Below are 24,698 nucleotides of genomic sequence, written 5' to 3' on the forward strand. Positions count from 1 at the left end.
TTGATGGGTGCTGACGAGTTGATGGGTGCAGCACACCAACATGGCACAAGTATACATATGTAACAAACCTGCACGTTATGCACATGTACCCTAGAACTTAAAGTATAATAATAAAAAAAATACAAAAAAAAAATAAGAAATGTCTTCATATGCTTGATATCTCTCCTCCTCTTTGCTACTTTTTCCTTCAGTACCATAAACATAATTGTTGCACCATGGGGCTCTTGCTAGAAATAGGCTGGAATTCCTGTAAGCTCCACTTTCAAGACAGCTCCCCAGCTGATTTTGTAGTATTGCATGTGTGATTTTTCCCTGCCCAAGTGACACCGCCAAATACTATTAACTTAAGCGGACCTGGTTTGGCCATGAGATGGCTTATCTTTCTGAATTAGCTGAAAGGTTGATTTCAGATGTCAGGGTGCTGCCCTTGTAAAGGTTTAGCGTACATGTACAGAGTCACCAAAAAGGGCCTCTGTGGTTCTTACTTTTGCACATTTCTGAGAATGGGGTGAATGATTCACATTTACATGGAGGATATTCCCAGCTATTAAGCCAGCCAGGGGAAATATCTGTAAGTCAATCAAAATAGCTAAGGTGTTCTCATAGACTTCGCTTCCCATCATAATAGAATTATAAATTTAGTGATTTGCAAAAAGAGGCACTGGGAAGTGATGACAGCATATTTCAATAATCTGTCTGATGCTCTTCCAGGCTCTGTGTTAACCAGAGTCCAGTAGGCCTCACACTTTGGCCCGTGAGCCCTGGTTGTTCAGCTGAAGAGCAGTCAGGTAATCACTAACATTCCGGAATCATATGACTTACTAACCCAGGGAGTTGTGTAGTCGTGAATTGAAGCATGGGACATCTGTGTGGCAGGAGCAAGGGCCTCTACGAAGACAAGCTACACTGATACACACATTCACATACACACCTTAGATCAAAGAAGAGCCACTGATCAGAGCTTGAGCTGCTGATTGGGCTTGGGACTTTTCTACACATTGCAACTTGAAAACTTGCTCTCCAGTGACCCAGGGAAACACTATTCCCGTTACCTTGTGCAGGTAACTAATTGGAAGTTGAGCACCTCTCAGGAGTTCCAATACTTTTTACAGAAAGAATTGGTAGTTAAGCTATAATTCTTGAGCTGAAGATTTATTGTAACTGAGAAACTGCTTGCCGAAGTTTCATTTACCCCTCTATTTGTTAGGACTTGTTGGCTTGACACACACTATACCATAAAGGCAACTAAACACACACTTCTCTTAATGGTGGCACAGACACCTGTGAGAGACATTTCAAAATATTGGCCAGTATTTTGATAATTCTGCCTAAAACCTCATCCAACTGAAATCAGCAAGTCACTCTAAATGAAGAGACATATAACCCATTTTGATGTAATGTAAAGCTCATTTATCCTGACTTTCCACAGGTTTCCAGAGTTCAATACTGACAGTGTTCATAAACTAAGAGAAAATAAAAGTAAAGCAAATAAGGAATATTTAGAAAAAGTAAGCATGCATGTCCTTAATACAAAGTTGACTTCATTTTAATTACAGTTCAAAGCCGTAAGGCTGAAAATACGTGTTTTTAAGGTAACTTTTTATTCCTTTAGATAAAATTGTCTCAATCCTATGATTTTATAACATTGTTGACACAGTGAATGGTACAAATTGGGTTATGTTCTTTATCACCTTCTAACTCTATTAAGAATACTACTTGCCTTTTTATCTAAAAAAACTATAATATTTCTGAAACTGTGCTAAATGTATAGATTTTTTTTAATTGTAGTCGTTTGTTCACGTGTGTATAGTATAGTGTACTTCCCCCCATTGGACACATCTCATTGTGACAATCTCTCATTTTTATTCTGTCAGTATTACGGTCTTTTTAATCCTGTGTCCTTCTGATTGAGTCTGTGGACACAAGTTTCGTAAGGTCAATTGTTTTATGACACACAAGATCATATTAGACCCCAGTATACTGGCCACCAATATACTAAAGGCTGCCCATCCCACATCTAACCTGCTTTCATTCTCTTTCTGCTGTGTCTGCTTTTATCTCTGTTCTTTTCTTCATGATCAATCTTGAAAAAGTCATCTGCATTCAGGGTCCCTACTTCCTCATGTCTGAGTCTGTTTCCACCTCCATCTCTGGGGTGTAACTGCTCTGGTAGTACCTCCTAGTTGTCAGACCCGGCAGAAATGTCTTGCTCCTTATCTTTTTTGACTACTCTCCTCTCTTTGACCCTTTAAACCCACTCTTGACTTCTGTGATACCACTGTTTCCTGATTCTCTTTCCACCCTGTTGATGCCTCTCCGCCTGCATAATCATCTTTGCTGGTTCCTTCTCCTCCAACTGCCTCTTACATTCTTGGCCTCATGTTTCCATCCTCACACCCCTGCTCACCTCCTCCAACAATCTTGTCTAGGTGCCTGTCTTCGCATCATTTCCAGACATGTGTCATCAGATTCAATCTGTTTTTTTTTTTCTTCCAGATTTATTCTTTTAACTGGCTACTGCACTGATTTTCAAACTTGAGTTCTAGGGAAGCCCTGAAGTACCAGGCATGGATGCCTCTATTTTTACCTGTGCCCTGGTTCTTACCTATACATGCTTCTCCATCTCATATCCTCCTTCTCATCCTTCAAAACCAAATAGAAATTTCACCTTTTTAGTTAAATAAACCACCCCTGCCATGTCATTCCTCCACCTCCATCACTACCATTGAAATGTAGCTTTTCAAGCATTTATTTCAGGGCAATATCAGTAGCTGGGCCCTCATACTCTTAACCCACATTTTCATTTGCATTAGCAAGGATATTGTATGTAATAATAAGAATGATGCAAAGTTCAGACTACTTTTCTAGCCCTTTAAAACCAATACTCACTTGTATATAGTTTATTTAGTCTTTTGTTATTTGAATATACTATCTCTCATTGTATCCAGAACTGTCTTAAGATTATAGTGAATATATGTTAACTCCCCAAAATCTGTTTGTTTAACTAATATTAAATAAGTTGTTGTTACTGCACTATTGTGATAATACATATATTTTTACATCTTATTGTTAATAATTCTGAAAATTAGATTTTAATTGTACTATAGAGATAGTCTGTTCTGTCACTTAAGGACTGATTCCTGTTTGTTTGAAAAATGTCCTTTTGTTTTAATTTCATTCCCAATATATACCCATAGGAATCATAGCAAAAGACCAAAGACTAGGTAATATGTGTCATATATTTAGATATGTATCATAGATTTAATGTATGTATTAATATGTACCATATATTTAATATGATATTATTCATACTTTAAATGATGTTATTCATACTTTTTAATAGAAATTGTACAACTCACAGTTGTGAAATTGAACTAAGACCAATATATTTTCAGTTACCTGGAAAGGTAAAATATTGCCCCACATTTAAAGAGAAATATAACGATAATTTTATATATATAAGTTTTTTATTTTTATTTTTTGAGATGGAGTTTCACTCTTGTTGTCCAGGCTGGAGTGCAATGGTGTGATCTCAGCTGACCACAACCTCTGCCTCCTGGGTTCAAACGATTCTCCTGCCTCAGCCTCCCGAGTAGCTGCGATGACAGGCATGCACCACCACACCTGGCTAATTTTGTATTTTCAGTAGAGACAGGGTTTCTCCATGTTGGTCAGGCTGGTCTTGAACTCCAAAGTGCTGGGATTATAGGCATGAGCCACCACGCCCAGCCCGATAATTATATTTTTTTTAAAAAGCAGATGAGTAGTTTGAACTCAGGCATAATATTTTAATTTTTTGAAGCTCTAATTAGTATATCCTGACAGATCAAAATTAATGTTACCTTCAGAAGTTTTAGGATACCTGACCAAAAATTAAAAAAAAAAAAAAAACCCATTTCATAGATTTTAAAGGTTTGTCTATGAATACAAAATAAGAAATAGCTTGTCAGAAGGTGATGTCAGCAAAATGTGAAATAGCTCAATATCTCAATTAGTTTCAAAACAAAATTATTACTTAAATATATTTTAATAATGCTTAGCAATTCTATCACATTTGTAGCATTTAAACACTCTGAATAATTATCATTTTTTTATCCCTGTATATAAGATAAGATGCAAATTGTAAGGACTCATTTGATAAATGTAATAGGGACTATAGAGTAAAATGGTTCACCAAAACTTTCCAGGGTTCCTCAGTAAACTCTGAACAAGAAATCAGAAGACCTTCATCCTAATAACTCCAGTGTCTTGCCAATAAGTCTCTGGGAAATCACTTAGTTTCTCTNTAGTATATCCTGACAGATCAAAATTAATGTTACCTTCAGAAGTTTTAGGATACCTGACCAAAAATTAAAAAAAAAAAAAAAACCCATTTCATAGATTTTAAAGGTTTGTCTATGAATACAAAATAAGAAATAGCTTGTCAGAAGGTGATGTCAGCAAAATGTGAAATAGCTCAATATCTCAATTAGTTTCAAAACAAAATTATTACTTAAATATATTTTAATAATGCTTAGCAATTCTATCACATTTGTAGCATTTAAACACTCTGAATAATTATCATTTTTTTATCCCTGTATATAAGATAAGATGCAAATTGTAAGGACTCATTTGATAAATGTAATAGGGACTATAGAGTAAAATGGTTCACCAAAACTTTCCAGGGTTCCTCAGTAAACTCTGAACAAGAAATCAGAAGACCTTCATCCTAATAACTCCAGTGTCTTGCCAATAAGTCTCTGGGAAATCACTTAGTTTCTCTGAATACTTCATCCTCCTAAATAATGGATTCGCGTTTTCTAGAAAGCATAAAGTACTGTACAAGTGTAAATCGGAAGAATTGTGTTGGTCCACACATAAAATACACTAATACTAATAATAGCTGATGAGCTTTAAAAGAATCGCAAAAAAACTCTCATAATGTGTTACCAAAATGACGAATTTGTGTTGGGCTGCATTCAAAGCCATCCTGGGTCACGTGCAGTCCGTGGGTTGGACAAGCTTGCTCTAGACTGACTGTCCCTAGTGCTTCCATTCCCTGCATAATTACTGTCGTTTAACTTTGGGTAATTTATGTACATTTGTCCAAAGAAACTGACACCCGCCACTCACACATGCAAGTCGAGGAGTTCCAAAATTGCAAACCATTTTCTTGAGCTAATTATGTTCAATCCTTTAGAGTAAATAAATATAGAAACATGTAAAATAAAGTTTAGTCAGATTATGGTAAACACTTTGGAAAAGAAGGCAGGCATTGAGTCAACATATATACTCTAAATCTTCTGCCACCTTCTTAGTTTTTCAAGGTGTATTTTGTTAAAAAAATTAATGGGTGAAGGAAGTCTGAAAAAAGATTGGTCAACAGGTACAAAGTTACAGTGACATAGGAGGAATAATTTCTGGTGTTCTGTTGCCCATTAGGGTGACAGTGGTTAACAGTAAGGTACACTTACTACAAAATAGCTAGAAGACAGGCTTAAGACAAAGTCCAAACATCACACTGTGAGTCTAAAAGGCTTCCTCTTAAAATTATGCCCCACACATGATGTCCTTCCTCCTCATGAAAGTTATTATTTCCATCCTCTTCTGAAATGTCTGTTCTTGTGCTGGAAGGTTTGAGAGCAGCAACTGACTATCGAAAGGCATTATAGTGAAGAATCTTCAAAACTGACATGGGGCTAGTGAGTCCTACCAAAGTCAGTCCTAGAAGCCATTGAGTAATCTTGGGTGAGATAAAAGAATTTGCCTTTCAAATGGTGGCTGTTGGTCGGTTTCAGTAAAACTAATGCTTGATCCATAAATAAGCCTAAAGGGTGTTATAAATGTCGGGAGCTGTGGGTGATTGATCTGTGTTGGGTATATCATGAAAATAGACTGAAGGCACGAGGGTTGCTTCCCTGCGGAAATCGTGGTGGTAAATTGCCATATGTGTCCCCGTTCTGGACCTAGCTGATCTGATTGTGGTTATAACAACTTTACAGACTGGACTTTTAGTCTCTTGAGATCTCCAGTGTCTTTCTGTGAAGTCTAATAAATGAAATAGCACCTTGCTTTTCAGCCTCAAGCACAGAACTTGGTAGGGAATTGGAACTGTTGCCAGCAATCTTTCCCAGCTCTAAACTCTAAATGCACCTTTTCCAGAGTTGTTACTGTTCAGAGGTCTGGCTAGAACTGGATTTGTGTTAACCTAAAAGGTAAGGAAGGTATGCCAGTGTTGCAATATTGCATATCACAAAGGTTGAGGTGACCGAAACATACTGTTAGACTAAAGGTACAAGTTTTGCTGTTCAGCAGCAGAGTAGAGTGACTATAGTTAACAACAGTGTATTGTATATTTTAAAGTAGCTAGAAAAGAGGGCCTGAATTGTTCCCAACACATAGAAATAAATACTTGAGATGATACCCTAAATTCCCTGACTCGATTATTACATTCTACACATGTAACAAAATATCACACATGCTCCATAAATGTCTAAAATATTATGTATCAATTAAAAAAAATTAAAGGTTGAGATGAGCAATTTAAACTAAAAGAGAAAAGTTCCAGTTCATTTTCTCTAAAATATTCCAGTAAATTCCCTGGGAGAAAAAACATAAAGCATGAAAAGCAGTAACTGTAACTTTTTTCTGACTATGCCAGTCAGCACCAATGGCTCTCTTTCTTGTTTTAAAATAACAACAACTTTAGGTTCAGGAATATATGTGCAGGTTTGTTATATAGGTATGCTTTTGTCACAGGAGTTTGTTGTACAGATTACTTCATCACCCAGGTACTAAGCCTACTACCCAATAGTTATTTTTTTCTGATCCTCTCCCTCCTCCCACTCTTCACCCTCAAGTAGGTCCCGGTATCTGCTGTTCTCCTCTTTGTGTCCGTGAGTTCTCATCATTTACAATGGCCCTCTTTCTTGAGGAAGTAGGAAAGCCCGTCAAGTGAACAAAGGCAAATGAATCAGTAAAGCAAACAACAGCGGTTTTTTCAAATAATTTAGTCTATCTTATATATGCCATAAGGTTTGACATCTAAACTAGACCTACACAAAATAGCTATGCAAAGATACTGCCTGACTTTTCTCTGTATTATTCAGCTATTTAACAAATATTTATTCAACGTGCCATTAACCACTAAATGCCAGGTAATAATGAAGTTGACAAGACACTTGCCTGCATAGAGCAAAATATCTAGTGGAGGAGATAAACATTAAACACAAATAAATGTATAATTGTAACATCTTTTAAACTTATAGTTTGGCAACAACAGAAGAGTCTTTTTACCATTGTGTTTCTGAACTCCTTAGAATCATAAATCTTGTAAGTCTACATAAAGGCCATAAATCCATATAGGTTTTATTATGGCATATATCTGTAGAGGCATAAGTATCTCATTAAAAGTAAATTTAAAACCTAGTTATTGTTTATGGAAGACATTGGACATAATATTAGGATTGTTTGTTATTTGGTATGTAGTATTGAATAAGTATTTGGACTCAACCAGTTCTCATAGCTAGTTAGGCATATTTATCTTCCTGTTTCCTTCAACAAGTGTTTCTTTTAAAGGTCATCATCAATTTATTTTTGCAGTGGTCCTTTCTATAATGGAGTTGGGTGGGGTTTTCTCTGCATTTGGTGTATTATATTTTACTAGGCTGACAGGGACTACACCTACATCAACAACTTCACACAAAGTAGGGCCTTTTGTAAGCATGAGATGCTCACAGAGTACTTCAGATATTATCTTGCATTGGCCTTAGCCTGGTCTGTTAGTTCAGGCCCTAAAAATAAACACATATTAATCAGCTAATGGCAGCATGCGCAGACCAGCCTCCAAGGACCTCAGTCTAACCTCATGCAATAGCTTGTCTTATGTCACCCAGGATGAGGCAGTTTGCAGCCAGGAATACCTCTGAAAGAAAGACAGCCACAAGCTTAACTAATGTTTAAAATAACCTTCCAACTCCTCTTCACATTGACAGATTGCTTTCAACTCAGTGAAATCAAACCACAGCCCCAGCCCTGGTGGCTCTGTGGGGCCATCTTAGGGCCACAGAGTTTGTAAAGTAAAACTGCAGGTTGTCAGAGCATCCAAGTGTAGCTCTCTCTTGTCTTGTTTTTAATCAAAAAACAATCAGAGGAGAACTCACTCCTGGAAGTCCTTATCTCCATAAAATTCAGCTAATGACTCCTGTTAAGTTAAATAAAGTTTCTGTGTAACTCACTAAGGAAACTGTTAGCTGTTCACCTCGTGCCCACAGACTTCTCAAAGAATACAAATCGGGGGAACCCTGTGGAGCTGGGCTGTGAATGTTTATATACACATACTTTGTTCCAACGACTCCGGAAAGTTGAGCCTTCAGTATAGTTTTCAATTTTTTTGAATGACAGTCTTTTTTCTGTATGGAGTGGAAATGAGGTGGGGCTGCGGGGGAGGCTGGATTTGTTTTAATGTACACTTTTCTTGAATCTGTTTATCCCCAAATAAGTGAGCTGCAGTAGATACTTTGGTCCAGCACAAAGTAAATATTTAGTTCACAAATTCCATGCAGCAACATGGCCCGGAGTATTTGGGTTTCAAGAAAGAGAATCACCGTCAGGCGAAGGGCTCCTTTGTACTTGATAGAATTGGGGTTTCTACCAGTGTAGCATCCCATCGGGCCCTCCAAGCACCTTGGTCTGCTCTACTGTGCCCTTCCGGTCCTCATCAGCCCCATTCCCACCCCACCGTTAAAGCTGTGTCCTGCATGGCCATGATCTTTCTTTCTCCTGAACTTTTCTGCACGGTCCTGAAAGTCCCCCTGATCTTTCTCTCCACTTGATCTGCATGTGCCTCTTCCTTGAAGTATCTCCCCCTCTTACCCACTCAGTGAACTTTGGCTTCAGGACTGAACCCAGAGATCACCTCCCCTCTGCTCAGAGCCTTGCCAGGTAAGAATTAAGTGCTTCCTTCTCTGGGCTAGCCCAGGGCCTTCTGCACAGCTCTCTTACGACCTTTCTGTTTCTCTCATGCACTCATCTTTTTACCTGCTTGTCTCCCTTACTACCGAGAGCCCCTGAAAGACAGGAGCTGGGTTCATGTTATCTTTGCCTCACCAAAACACGGCTTCCTTTTCAGGAAAGCAGAAGGTATTCCTGGCCCTATTCTGCAGTGAGGGGGAGGGGGAGGTAGCATTACAAGCTGACAAGAGCATTATACTAGAAGGAAATAGAGCCAGGTCCATGCTGACAGTCCCTCCCATGTGATCTTAAGCAAGTCACTTGACCTCAGAGAGCCTCAATTTCTTCAGCTGTCCTATCCGAATAATGCATTTTCTGAGGATTAGATAAATTACTTTACACTTTGTGAAAGTATTTTAAGAACTGTGAAGCATTCCTCTCCTCATCACTTGAAGAATAGAAGCAGAGTTCACTAAAGCTTATCCTGCCCTTTGGATCCAGCCCTGCATTTTTCTGTACTCACGCATGATCCTTCAACTGTTTCTTTACAAAGCAAAGTTTTTGTGCCTTAACTTGGTATTTATTTCCTGCAATTGTCTGATAAAAAAGCGGCTTCATTAATCGCAAGAAAACAAAGAGTTTGGGCAGCTTTAGAAATTGCCACTGGCCACTGGGCTTCCTAAAACCCCATGGCGTGATCCTCCCCACTCTGCCTTAAAGGCCAGCTTCAGTGTCCCAATGCTTTTCTGTGTTCTTTTTGCAAGTGCCGTGCCCAGCAGTAACCATCTTCTGTTCCGCTAGTTATCTGTTTCCATTATCTTCTTCCCTGAGACTTTATAGTTAAAATTGCTCTTCTATTTTCTGTTGTTGCTTTATTATTTTCTTACTGTGGTGAAAAAAAAATGTAATATTAAATATGCCATCATAACTTTTTTTTTTTTTTTTTTGAGACGGAGTCTCGCTCTGTCACCCAGGCTGGAGTGCAGTGGCGCCATCTCAGCTCACTGCAAGCTCCACCTCCCAGGTTCACGCCATTCGGCTGCCTCAGCCTCCTGAGTAGTTGGGACTACAGACGCCCGCCACCATGCCCGGCTAATTTTTTTGTATTTTTAGTAGAGACGGGGTTTCACCGTGTTAGCCAGGATGGTCTCCATCTCCTGATCTCGTGATCCGCCCACCTTGGCCTCCCAAAGTGCTGGGATTACAGGCGTGACGTCGTAACTATTTTTAAGTGTACAGTCTCAAGCATGTTTACATTTTTGTGCAACAGATCTGTAGAACTGTTATCTCACAAAACAAACTCCATACTCATTAAACACTAATTTCTCTTTTCTCTTACCCTTGGCAACTACCTTTCTACTTCCTGTTTTTATGATTTTGACCCCTTTAGATACTTTGAGTGAAAGCATACAGTATTTGTCCATTTATGACTGGCTTACTTCATTTAGCATAATTTATATCTTTGGGGTTCAATTATGTTGTAGCATGTGACAGGATTTTCCTCTTTTTTAAGACTGTGTAATATTCCATCATACATGTACATTATATTTTCTTTATCCAGTCATATATCTATCAATGGACATTTGGCTTGCTTTGTTCTTTCTCTCTTTAAAAAGCAAATATTAAAACAAAGATGTATTATTAAACTTGGCAAGATTTCAAAATGCTCCTAGTCTGAAATTGGCATATCAAAAAGCTATCTGCAACCCTATGCAGCACTATTCACAAAAACAAAGATATAGAATCAACCTAAGTGTCCATCAGTGGATGAATGAATAAAGAAAATGTGTATACATACACAATGGAATACTATTTGGCCATAAAAAAGAATAAAGGCTTGTCACTTGCAACAACATGGATGAAACTGGAGGTTATTACATTAAGTGAAATAAGCCAGGCACAGAATAACAAATATCACGTTCTTGTTCATATATTGGGGCTTCAAAAGTTGATCTCGGGCCGGGCGCAGTGGCTCAAGCCTGTAATCCCAGCACTTTGGGAGGCCGAGATGGGCGGATCACGAGGTCAGGAGATCGAGACCATCCTGGCTAACACGGTGAAACCCCGTCTCTACTAAAAAAAAAAAAATACAAAAAACTAGCCAGGCGAGGTGCCGGTAGCCTGTAGTCCCAGCTACTCGGGAGGCTGAGGCAGGAGAATGGCGGGAACCCGGGAGGCGGAGCTTGCAGTGAGCTGAGATCCGGCCACTGCACTCCAGCCTGGGCAACAGAGCGAGACTCCGTCTCAAAAAAAAAAAAAAAGTTGATCTCATGGAGGTAAAGAGTAGAGTGATAGCTACCCAAGGCCGGAGAGAGTGTTGAGTTTAAGAGGGTAGGTAGATGAAAAGAGATTGGTTAATGTGTGCAAACATACAGTGAGAAGGAGTAAGTTCTAATGTTCAATAGCAGAGTAGAGTGACTGTCATTAACAAAAGTGTATTATGTATTTCAAAATAGCTAGAAAACTAAAGTGTTCCTAACACATCAAAATGATAATTATTTGAGGTAATGAATACTCTAAATTATCTGGATCATTATACATTCTATGCATGTAACAAATATCACATGTACCCTGTAAATATGCAAAATATTTATATACCAATAAAATAATAAAAAATTTTAAGTTTTGGTCTAATATGAAATGTATTCAGGATGGTACAATGAAACTTCATTGCCCTGAAATTGATGTATGCAGCCCTTCTTTGTTTTGTGAACTAGACTTAAATGATCAAGCAGGCACAACAGTGTCATGTAGAAACTTATATTTAAATAACATTTAAATCACTAACATCACCAGGATTTTCTGTCTAGTCTCTTTTAAAGTAGAGTTTCTCCTGGTCTCATGAAGTCGATCAGCTCTTGCTTTTATTTATTTTTATTACGATTTATTATTTTTATTTATACAGTCTCACTCTGTTGTCCAGGCTGGAATGCAGTGGGACAGTCATAGCTCACTGCAACCTCGAACTCCTGGGCCCAGCCCAAGCAATCTTCCCATCTCAGCCTCCCAAAATGCTGGTATTATAGGAATGAACCTCTGCACCTGAACTAGCTCTTATTTTTAAAGGCAGAAATGACCACATGAAATGTTTTTTTCCTGCTCTGTAGCTCAAAGAAACATCTTATCTAGTTATAAATTTAGGAAATTTTCTGACTTAGTTTACTCACACTTCCTACCCCTCAGTTCTGCATTTCACATTTTTATCCTGGGTAAAGTATGACCTAGTACTGCCTTTGGTTAGTACTTTACAGATGCAGTTTTCTTTTTCCTACTGAGTTCATTTCCAGATCTCTGGACAGAGATCTTATCTACTCTTGAAAAGATTTGTGATGTGGATTTAGCGGAGAAGAGTTCAGAAAATTTCTTTATTAGATTCTACTATTGGGTGGGGTTTTTGGAATCAGGCAACAATGAACATATACAGATTAAATTGTTATGAAGTTTATTTATTCTCAAATCCACCTTGAACTTCAGGGCACAAATGCTATTCATTCACTTTATAGATAGAGAAATCTTGGGGCTATGCCAGGAAAATAAATCTAGAGTAGTCAGTCATGGATTAGCTGAAGGGGGATTACATTTACTAGAATGCCTTACTCTCTTTGTGTTGAGGAGTGAACCAAATAGAAAAAAATTACTCACAAAGCCCAGAACTGCAGAATGATTCACAAAACCTAAAGAATGACAGGTAAGATATTTTCCACCACACAGACCCTCAGCACAACCTGAATCGAGTGCAGGATGGCCTCCCAGCCCTGTCTAGCAGTGGCATCCACTCCCCTACTAGGCATCTGTCTGCTCATTCAGTCAAGCCTCTTCTGTTCACCTCTCTGCCCTGTCGGAAACCATCCTCTGGAGCTGGACCAGTGTGCCTTTTCACTCCCTAAACAGAGCTTCCCTCTTCATTTGGAAATGTCTCTGGCTCAGAACTTCATCTTGCAAATCCAGCATTAATTAAGCTATGCCGTTGCAATATAGTCAGGTGCCATGTTTACAAACTTAAATTTTCTAACTATAAAGTTGACCTTTGAAGTTCACATATTTGCATTTTCCTTTTGCTGAGCTTAATTTTCTGTTTTGCTATTTTATTGTACATGACTCTTTGAAGAAAAGGCAGAGTATAAACACATGAAAAGTCACACAAGCAACATACAGAAACCATAAGATTCTAATTTTCTTAAAGGAGCACTATTGAAAATGATGCAAAGATCATTTTGTAGAGTTTGCATGTTATGGAAAAGTAGAGCTGTGAAGAACACAGATGCATGCTGAACCTGGGAATGACATAGGCATTGTAGGGATGGCATTTGTGGTTCAGTGAGTGCAAATCCATGTGTCATACACAAATACAGTTCACTTTAATAGTTTGCTATCTCTTCACTCATCTTAAACACCTCAAGGTATTTGGAAAGGGAGGAAGAAATAAAACAGATGAACCTGCTGAGATATGGCCAGGAACAGTAGTACTTCATTTTGATTGATGTTTTTACAACCTTATCTTCTAGATAAAAGCTACTGTAAACAAAAGCCTACCTAAATTGATTGTATTAAAAGGAAGCAAGAGCCACCTGTGTGCAGCAATTGGCTCCCAAGTGCATAGTTTTTCCTCCTAGCAGCCAACTCCTGCTGCTCACAGCCTCACAGCCACCACTTTAACCATCAGTAGTGTTACTTCCAGGGACTAGTACTCTTGGTTTCTACCACACTTTAAACGGCAGCATCATCTCCCCCTTAATATCCTAGACAAGAGATTCCTACTGTCAATCCCAGCAATCTTGAAATTCGCTCTTCAGAAGTGTACAACTTGGACATACTTTCAAGGCTCATTTTCTTACCTTTAAAAATGATTTTCCGTGGCCAGGCACGGTGACTCACACCTGTAATCCCAGCACTTTGGGAGGCCAAGGTGGGCGGATCACCTGAGGTCAGGAGTTCAAGACCAGCCTTGCCAACATGGTGAAACCACATCTCTACTAAAAATACAAAAATTAGCTGGGCATGGTGACACACACCTGTAGTCCCAGCTACTCGGGAGGCTGAGGCAGAAGAATCATCTGAATCTGGGAGGCAGAGGTTGCAGTGAGCCAAGATCACACCATTGCACTCCAGCCTGAGCGACAGCAGAGGAAGACTCCATCTCAACACCCTAAACAAAAAAAAAAAAAAAACTTCTTCATTGTAGAGGTTATTAGCAAAAAAAAAAAAAAAAAAAAAAAAAAAAAAAAAAAAAAATTATATTTTTCAAATGAGTAATAGCACTCACAGCTGCTCTTCTAGGGCAAGGGACTATAGAGTGATATTCATTTGTGCATTCATATATCCACTCAACACATGTATTGGCTGACTCCTACGTGCCACTGAAATACAAGCTGCCCTCATGAAGCTTACATTCTAAAAGTGTTTGTTCGATAACTGCAAGGCCAGGTTATCCATAATTTTTGAAGACCCATTTTAAAATCATTTTCCTTACCTGATCATTTTTTCTAATGATCTAGACATTTCTAACTTCTAATTTATTTTTCTCCCTTCCAGCATTTGCCTTCATGAATCTGCAAAATTGGGATGTTTTGCTTTTGGGAACTAGATTGGCTAGCCAAAGAGATTTTCCTTATCATTAAATATTTCTTGTGAATAAGAGAAAAGTTTAACTGCCCATTTAGAGTGAGTTGGGATCTGACATATCAAAGCATTGTGTCACATTTGGTTAATGATAGAGTTATAGGGCAAACATGTATCAGCCTTAATCCTTCAGTTATTTGACTTTGCCAAGGATGAAATTCCAATAATTTTTTATTTTAAGCAGGCTTTTATATATCCAGAACCCATAAATCTCTTTGTTCCTTGAGATAAACATCTGACCAAACTCTGGGTTACTGTGTGATCCTTTAAGAACTATGCCAAGGAAAAAGAAACCCCATTCCCTCTATTAGCGAATAATTAAAGGCTACTTGAAAAAGACATAGTTCGGGTAAGCAATATTTATATAGTCTTTTCCATTTTATAATGTGTTTCTAATTTCTAATATTCAGGAAGTTAGAAATGGAAAGTTCAGAAATCACCTCAAAATTCATCAGAGCAAGTCTGATAGTTGATTAACTGGCAAACACCAAAATGGACTGCACCACTGTCAGCCAGGCCTTGCCAACTCCATGATCACTATCCATTATGGTTGTCATATCAATTATAAATTCTCTGGCATCAAACACTAAATCAGCTGAAATGATGGGTTTGCCTTTGGCGTTGTTTCCCTGGGGAAATAACTGAGAAAACATGTAATAATTCACACAACCAATTTTGTTAAAACACCCCCAACTTTTGGAAGAAGGCTGGGGTATAAATTCTAGATCGATGGACATGATTTGCACCCAGTGTCCACATGAAGTATTCTCTCATTTTATACTTAAGTGTTTTCAAAGTAAACATAACCTCGGGTACTTTGTTACTTTTAGGGTTTCTATGTCTTTTGCTGTGTTTGCTCTCTCCCTCTTCCCATTTGAGAATGTATTCTGTCCTCTCCATGAATCCTGTTTGAAACAGAACCACAGCTATTGTCCTGAAACTCATCCTCCAGTTTCCCAATGAAATAATCTCAATATACTTCTGACCCCATCATCCCTCTATGTCTCTTGGGACCCCTAACCTCACCCTCCCTCCCCTCAAGAATGGATCTATCATGGAGAAAATTTAAAAGGCTGATATGTGAATAAATACAACATAGTTGAATAGTTGCCTTTTCCAGGAAGACTTCTAGAATCATTGTCATTGCCCTATTTATTATTTTACTGTGAACCCTTTGGCATTTTGTTTATTCAAGTGATATAGTTTACTCTGAAAATGTGAAGAGATTGATTACTATGTTAAGCAATTTATGGAGAGGAACTTTTCTTCTGTGAATTGTGCTCTATGCAGGATGGATAGACAAGCTTGTATGTAGGTTCTTACAGGTAAATGCAGAGGGGCTGACCCAATCCAGGAGTAAACATTTCTTCTAGAAAACAGAGACTAACAACAACAGATTAAAGACAAAATCGCTTCTGCCTTTGTTTTCTATTGTAATCTTCTGAGAAAATATTTATAACAGGCTAGAAAGATTATAAATGTAGCATCTATGTATATCCAATATAGGACAAAGTGAAGTAGAAATTAAGTAATTTTTCAGGTAATTTAACATGGATGTGAAAATATCAAGGTATATAATCACTATGGAGAATTTCAGGGTGTTGCAGTTGTATGTTTATATATATTTAAATTTTTATTCATAATAATATTTTATTTGTGGCATAAAGGCCCAAAGTGAATCAGTATTTATAATATGTTTTTACTTTTTTATTTTCAAAATTATAGAAAGTAAGTTGTTTCAAAGAGATAAAGTTGCACTTTTCATAGCCAACATGCATAGATTGGGTGAGAATACTCATAACTAGGTTCTCTTTCTTTGGTCATTTTAGTCTGCAAATACAGACCTGGCAAGTTAAGAAAAAGTAGATGAAACAACCAAGTTATCATATTTTAACTTGATTTCTACAAAAAAGAATATCTGTACTGTATATTAAATTGACCATAGTGCCAGAAACTTATGATGTTATATTACATGATCACTAATCTATTGTTATGGTACACATATTTACACACAGGCATCAATATACACATATTTTGCATATAAACATGTGCAAGCATATTTCACTTGGACTGGAAAGTTATTTACAACTCTGTCTGGATATACATACAACAGTGATTAACAAGTGCATAACCAATCACAACACGCAGATTAAAACTAAATCAACAGTGTAAGAGTTTATTTTAAAACAATTACAAGATGTTTTATGTTTCTCCTTCATCGTGAACTATGTGTTTGAAAACGCACTCTTCATAAAAACCATATGCAAGTTTTTTTGATGGTGAAACAATCAACTTCCAACGACCACATGTCTGCACACATCCTCAGAAGATAGCACAGACCCCACACAGCAACTCAAAATGAGAAAGAAGAAAAGAAATGTATATATGATTATGATTTTATATATATATGTGTGTGTGTGTGTATATATATATATATGATTCTCTGCTGTTCTTGTTTTAGAGAAGGAGTTTTTATTTGCCTATGATTGAAATAAAAAATTTGGGCTAGGAACAAAAGTTTCTGTATGTTTTTATTGTTTGATGAAGACCCTCCTGAACAAGAAGCTTGACTAAAATTATCAAATCATTCTGTAGTCCACTTGTCATCCTTCAATTGAGAATTGTTTGTTTCATTGACTTGATGCAGATTTATACTGTAGGACTCTACTGCACTGAGAATCCTTTTTTATGCAATTATGGTAATTCAGCTCATTGGGAAGAAAAGTATTAGGTCAATTTCAGGAGTTTCTGTGATCATAGGTAGAGAGATAAATTGTGTAATAGTACATAAATCCCATACCTTTCACCGTCTTATTACCAAAAGAGATGAAAAGCATACTAGTTTTAAAAATATATGTAGTGGTTTTCTCGTAGAGCTGAAAACATGGGTAAGCCAAATTAATGACACAAACATAAGATGCATCTGTATATTACAGGTATTTTAGGAGCAAAACTGGGCCTTCGGGGCGTACTGTATCAACCCTGTTTAACAAGTCTGAACCTTCTTTTCTGGGAAAACAAATCTCTACCTCATACGCTCACTTAGACCCGTTGCTTCCCTCAGTTTTCCTCATAACTTATTCCAGCTGTTTATTTCCATGTGTATGAACAAGCTGTGGCAGTGTTCTGGATTTACTCCTCTTCCCTCATGTTTAGATTCTGCCCCATAACTTCTGAACCCCTTCACAGCGTGAGACATTTCTCTTCTCTGAACTTTATGTAGTGATTCTGTAATTCTCATTCCCTAGCTTACTTCCACCTGTTTGTCAAAGGTTTTAAATATGCTCCCTCAAATGTAATTATTTTCATTTCTTTTGCCAGAATTATGGGTTGGTTTTCCATCTACTTCCTAAATGTGGTGATACTTAAATTGAAATAAGTAGCTAGATAAACTTTTTAGTGTGAAACTACTGACATCAAACTTAGAGTTATTCCCTGTGTAGATAGGTAGATCCCAACTCATATACTGGGGTTTTGATCAGTTGCCTTGCTTCTGGACCCCTGCTTGCCTATCACCTATCCAGGTGTAGTAAATATTTTTCAGAGTCAAATGACTTATAAAATGCTATATAAACACAAGGTATAATGAGACAGTAAAGCATAGTAGTTACAAGGGTAAGCCGTAGAGCCAGGCGGCTTGGGTTCAAAACCTGGCCCTTTTTGGGCCCCAGTTTCTTCATCTGTAAAATGAGGATAGTCACAGTGCCCTCCTCATAGGGTGGTAGTGAGTACCAAATTAGTCTGTACATGTAAAAGTTCTTGAAACACTGCCTGCTCAGTAAATGTTAGTTACCTGTTTGTTGTTGATTATTGAGATCTTATATTATTTTATATGTACTTAGCATCTTTATAGACATAATGATTGGTCAAGGGCTCCCTGAAATCTATAGAGATCTAGAAGCTCAGCTGGCTTCAGGAAACCACCTAGGGGTTATTGGGGCTAATTTAGCAAGATGATATCTAATAGTATGATTAGAAACCTCTAAATTCCTTCATCTACCTTTCTTTTCAACAGTCTCTGAAGAGGATGCCTTGAGGAAAAGTATGACAATAGAAAGTTAATAATCTCCATTCTCTATAAGTAAAAATGCCATCCTAGTAATTCCTGCATTATAGGATAGTGTTAGAGACATGGCAAGAAAAGGGGAGTATTTTGTTTTATACTTAAAAAAACAAAAAAGAGTAAGTTCTTCCTGAATTTGGGGGGCCAAATTTTCTGTCTGAACCACTGAGTTTCTCAGAGAGTTATAGGAAACCTTGAACAGAAAGACACTTATATCGTATTCTGTCCAACATTCGCAATCTGGAATCCTCAGGGCTTATCTGAGGATAGCTAGATTTTTCTCCAAAACTAAGAATTTACTCACTGAAGTACCATTTTTAAAACATTCTTGGTGATAATCTTTTAAAAATACATTAACAGCTTTCACTGCCTTTTTTAAACTGAACAAAATGGAAGCAGCATTTGTGTTTCCTGCACTGTCCTCAACACCTGTTGAGATCGACAAAGCCTGCTAGCCCCAACACCAAACAGCCAGGGACTCTCACAGTTGGGGCATTTTTATGTCTCTCTTCACTGCTTGTCAGCAGGAATTCACCTTGACTGACAAAGTGTTCTCCCTGTAACCAACTCCTTCAAATATGCAGCTTCAGGAACACAAGAACCAAGTTTACCAAAACAACAGAACTGGAGAAAATATGGAGAATTCTTTATTTTATGTAACCTTAGCATCCTACATATGCAGCAAGGAGGAGTACTGGCGTATAGTGGAAGTTAGGAGCCAAGAAGCTCAGTTGGTATACCTGGCACTGATCCTCGGCATCAGGAAGTGACAGATAACAGTGGGGACTGTAGCAGTCCTGCGAACCTAGGTTATATCTGAAGGAGGCAGCTGTTACTTATCTCCAGTTGCTTGTTGCCAGATCGATTAGTTTCTCAAAAGAAGCTAAATATGCAGGATTTTGTGTAAACATTCCCAATTTGTATGCATTGGTTCAATTTTTCAAAATTAATGAAAACCCAGCCTTGATTTACTAGATCTACTGATGTCACTATTTTGCAAGGCCACTCACTCCATGTTTTTGAAAGTTTCAGTTATAGAAATTAATTTATTCGTGTTGAATCAAAAGCTAATTCTTGGCTACTTTCAAGCATTGTCCTAAGTCTGCACTTGAGAGCTACAGCATGAATCAAATCCTTCCTCCCCAAGAGTGCTCTCAAAATCAGAACATGCTGAGTGTGTTAGTGAACCTTAACTCTTCATTTCCAAGTCAGACATACTCTTATTCTAACCATGCCTCAGATATCCTAGGATTATCCTTTGGTTGACTTTCAAACTGGAGATATTCCCCTTAAAATATGACACCAGAACTCCCCAAAATGCCCTAGGTGTGGCTTAACCATTGCAAAGGACATTGACTCTCTTTTTCTGGTTAAAGTCTAACATTCTATCACCCTGTTTAGTAAACCGATCACTACCTCATAGTGAGTGCATCACACACTGCCTTGGTTCTAAAACTGGTTCCTCCACTTTTTAGCTGTGAGACCTTAGGCAATCTACTTAATTGTTTTATGCCTTGCTTTTTTCACCTGTAGAACAGGGATAATAACTATACCAATCTCATGGAGTGGCATAGAAATTAAGTGGTTCGATATGTGTAAAGTGCTTCTATATATATAAAGTGCTTAGAACAGTGTTGGGCACATAATAAGTGGGGTGAAAATATTAATAATTAACATTGTTGTAACTATATGATTTTCACTATGACCTATAAGTATGCCACCAGTGTGCTCACTCTGGTCATTAATAAAATTGCCATGCCGAGGCAACGGCTGACTCTGCCTGCAGCCCTGTCTCTAGACTCGCACTGATTCTATAACCAATGCAACACTGTTTGATCATCTTAGTGCTAACCTTGTATTGCCCATCTTGTCCCTGAGGGTATCTTTCATGTACCAGGCACTGTGTTAGGCATGGAGGACATGAATACAATTAAAATATGATCTTTACCCTCAACAGGGTCCCAATATAACAGACAAATGGTGAAACAGAGGGATAATCACTAGGAAACAGGTATGCACTGAAGGGCCAGCTTTAGTTCCGCCGTCTCTGATTGAATTTCTCTAAATACTCTAAAATGGAATGAAACCAGAGAATCACCTTTTTTTTTTTTTTCAGACAGAGTCTTGCTCTGTCACCCAGGCTGGAGTACAGTAGTGCAGTCTCAGCTCACTGCAACCTCCATCTCCTGGATTCTCCCACCACAGCCTCTCGAGTAGCTAGGACTACAGGCGAGCACCACCACACATGGCGAATTTTTTTGTATTTTTAGTACAGATGGGGTTTCACGATATTGGCCAGGCTGGTCTCGAATTTCTGACCTCAAGTGTTCGGCCTGCCCCAGCCTCCCAAAGTGCTTAAATTACAGGCGTGAGCCACTGTGCCCAGCCAAGAAACACATTTTGAACATATTTATAAGGGGTCATTACTTATGAAAAACCTCATCTTTCTTGCCTTCATGGTCTCTGATGGCTCTTGACTTAAACCTCCCATTTTTTCAAAGGGTATTTGTTGTTTTTGCTAATTTGGTGATATTTTATTTGCAAGCAAAATTACTTTTCTAACGTCATTCACATTCTAGTCTCTGCTTCTCAGGAGTCTTTAAAATCCACTGGGGGTCTTTGATCTTATTTGACCATGAGTATAGCAACCATAACATTATAGTCAACTTTAAAAAGTGTTTCCAGAATCAATTCGGACGTCCATAGACACCCATTCCTGAGTGTCTCTCAGCTGGCAGGGAGGGCTGCAATCTCAGTAGCACACCAACCTCTACTGTGCACATCTCCTTAGACCCAAGGGCTCTGTTTTCTTTTCAATGTTGTTAACAAAGTCTCTTTGATTTTTGTTGGTCACAAAGGTTATAGTTGCCTTTCCAGTGATCTCATTTTTGTCTAGTGGTGCCACAGTAAATGAGAATAGGCATCAAAAAGGGGAAATGGTTCAACCCAAAAGTGTGCATTTGACCTAAAAAAAAATTCTCTGGGGTCCTATATTACACCTCTTCTACCATTTTTGATTGCTTGGTATTTCAAATTAGCAACCAAAACTTCCCCTCCTGTTACTTCAGATGACCAAGAAATTGATTATATACAGTTGCTTAATGTGGTCAGCCTCTTCATAAACAGGTAGGTTGCTGAAAGGTTATCTCATCAGCATCTGATAATCTCTGGATCCTGAGCTGTTGAAGAAGGCTCAGAAATGCACTAAAGTAGGTGCTGGGAATAAGGCCAGATCTTGTTCTGCCATTAAATTTCCAAACTTGTCACCCTCTAAAGTCCCTATTGCTTTTGTCACCCAAGACCACATAATTTGAAAGCCTATCAATCTCTCTTTACAGAGGGAAGTTGTGTTTCCTCGTTCTTAATTAGAGACATACTGTCATTCAGAGGTTTTGAGCTACATTGACAGAGGTAATGTTATCTAACCTAAACATAGTTCCATAAGAAACATAAAACGTAGGTAGACAGTAGAGCCTTATTAATGAATCCTACTCAAAAATGTTAATAGATCTGTATTGGTACCTTTAGGGAATCCTGGTTGTGAACCACTACGTGAAATGTTCAGGTTCACAGTCTTGCAAAACCTTTTTGAGTTGCAGGAATATCTGTTGCCTCACAAGTGAAACAAGTCCATTTTCTTGAGCACTGAGGTGTTCCCCAGCCTGGCTTTTCTGCCTAGAAAATGCCATTTTCGTAAAGAGCTGTCATGCTTCGTGTCCTTTGGCTTATGATTTAGCTGTTCAGAGAAAGTGCAGGCTGCTCTCACTCGCCCAGTGCTGGTGATATGTGTTTTTGTTTTATTAAATCTTTAAAATACTGGGCTTGTTTTTTATGACCTCCATATATTCTTTTGTTCTTCTCTGTGACTTGTTAGATCACAGTTTTTTTCTTCCTTTGTGAAAATATTAGTGCCTTTCTAAAGAACATCATGGTCTCCAGAATGGCTATATAATAAAATGGAAGAATGTGTTGAGCTTAATGTTAGATCTGTCAAGGCTGTGACTCAGGGTGCTTCAGTGATGGGAAGGTTTGAGGCTTCTCAGACAGGGTCCACGGAATCACAAATCTTTCTGTTCTTGCCAGACTTGTTTTGACAAATCTGAGATCATTTGACACTAATCATAGAGCTCTTTGTAAAATAAAGGTACCAATGGTTTATGTTCCAATTACAGACAAGTGTTTGTGATTAAAAGTTACTAAGAAACCCTCGGTTAAATGGAAGCAAGTTCTTCTGCAGGTGTGAGCTTCGTCTTGTATGCATTTGAGCCTGGGGACCCACACACCTGTGCACAGGTAGCCTAATTCTACTGACCTCAAAGGAATCTTTTCTTTGGGGAAGCTGAGGAAGGAGAGAACATCTGCAGCTGATAAATCTCAGTGGGCCTGGTGCTCCAAGGCTTCTAATTATACCCAGTTCCTACTTCTTCTAGAACAAGATCAAGTGATGCATTGCCATCTCATGGTTCTGTACCTGCACAGAGGGGACTCCCAAAGTTTTAAATAATCTTGAATACAACTTGGCTACCCCACTAATGTGAATCCCCAAATAAACCAGGCCGTGACATCCAATTGAACTTGTTCCTGTGCATACAGTATCTTGCAGCCCATCCTGTATTGTTAGTTTTGGCAAGTACACGACAGCATATAATAAATCATGGAAGGAAAAAGCTTTTTGGCCTAGCATGGTTCAGCCTGCTGTAATGTTAGAATACAGAAAGCAGTTCTGTTTTTAGACATCCTTTTACTAACCCAACATTCATAATTTATTATTACACTGTAAAATTCCTGCAACACTACACCAAAAGTAGTGCTGCCCTTTAATTAAGTGCCCTCGGTAGGAAAAACGTGAAACTGATGTGCAAAACATCTCTCTGTGTGCAGTGATTGATAGTGATTACATCTTTATGAACCCAGCCTAAAGGTCTCAACTTCCTGATGGGTGAAGTAGTCTATAGGGCCACTTCCTGAGTCTGCCTGGCGGGGATCAGTCACTGCTAACAAAACTGCAGATAATTCAGAGCCACAACTTAGAAATGCTGAGGTTTTATTAAGCCCGTGGCTGTCTATACTTTGTCACAAGCCTACATGACCTTATTCCTCATTTCCATAAGCACCAATGACCAAACTTTATGCCATGTCCACACTTAGAGAAGTTGTAATGCAGACGGTAAAGGGACCCAGTGTGTCATATGGATGACAGGAAGTACTTCCAGCCCAATGGGTGCATGAGTAGAACACTCTAGCCAGAAGAGGACCATACGTTGTTGCATTTTTTAAAATTCTGTTTTCAAACAGTCTTTTTTCTTAGTTGCAATTAGGCAAGTTTAATTTTTTTTTAAATAGTACCATTAAATGTTAGACTTAAATCCCAAGACAGGCGTTCCCCAGCTCATCCCTATTTGCACTGTGAATTTGTCCATCAGCTAGGTGGTCACATCAGCCCAAGCTCATAACACCTTACTGAAAGGTAAGATTTGGAGTTTCTATATCTGAAATACTTCAGGTTTCTGAAAAGAAAGGTAACACATCCATCCAAGCAGGTAGTATGTGTGTTATGTGAACTCTTTGGTATAAGTTTGGCTATTTTCAGTCATAACGGTAGCAACCAAAACAAAAATTTTGTGCAGTCCTGTCATTTAGTCATCTTGTCAGTGCCCCAAGCTGACTTTTTTCAAGAGCTCTGTTGATACCGTGTGTGTGTGTGTGTTATTTTCTGGTGTTTTTACAGATTTGGGCCAGGCTTAGTCATCTATTGGTATGGATTTATCCAGGAGCTGGACTGCAACCGGGAAAGGGGCATCCTGCTCAAAGCCTGTTTCCCTACGAACATTGTCACCTTATGCCACAGCATAGCTTGACCCTGAAGATCCTGGAAGAGAAGCTGGGAGGAAAAGGTGACTCCGGAAGCAATTTTACTTTCCTGCACTGTAAGATCCTGGCAACATCTGCCCTGAACTTCAGCTGAACTCTTGCTGCTCGTAGTCACACCACTACCTCTTTAGACAAACATATCAAGAGTTTCTGTTTTCCTTCATCCCTTGCTGATGTGAACAGCCAAGAACTACAGACACAACCCACTCATTAT

The 24,698-nt window shown here is 38.4% G+C and overlaps 1 protein-coding gene across 1 annotated transcript in view; it reads left to right on the top strand.

Annotated features, from left to right (window-relative positions):
- Positions 1-24,698, top strand: part of LOC108539217 (uncharacterized protein C15orf41-like) — a gene marked incomplete at its 5' end in the record, with an annotated part of 115,404 nt that overhangs the window by 89,929 nt on the left and 777 nt on the right. Inside the window, one exon of the mRNA XM_017887755.1 lies at positions 24,342-24,507. Within this exon, the coding sequence (XP_017743244.1) occupies positions 24,342-24,471 (130 nt within the window). The remainder of the gene's footprint in view (positions 1-24,341; positions 24,508-24,698) is intronic.

This window comes from Rhinopithecus bieti, unplaced genomic scaffold, assembly GCF_001698545.2.
Source record: "Rhinopithecus bieti isolate Rb0 unplaced genomic scaffold, ASM169854v2 scaffold_17812, whole genome shotgun sequence".
NCBI classification, from domain to species: Eukaryota; Metazoa; Chordata; class Mammalia; order Primates; family Cercopithecidae; genus Rhinopithecus; species Rhinopithecus bieti.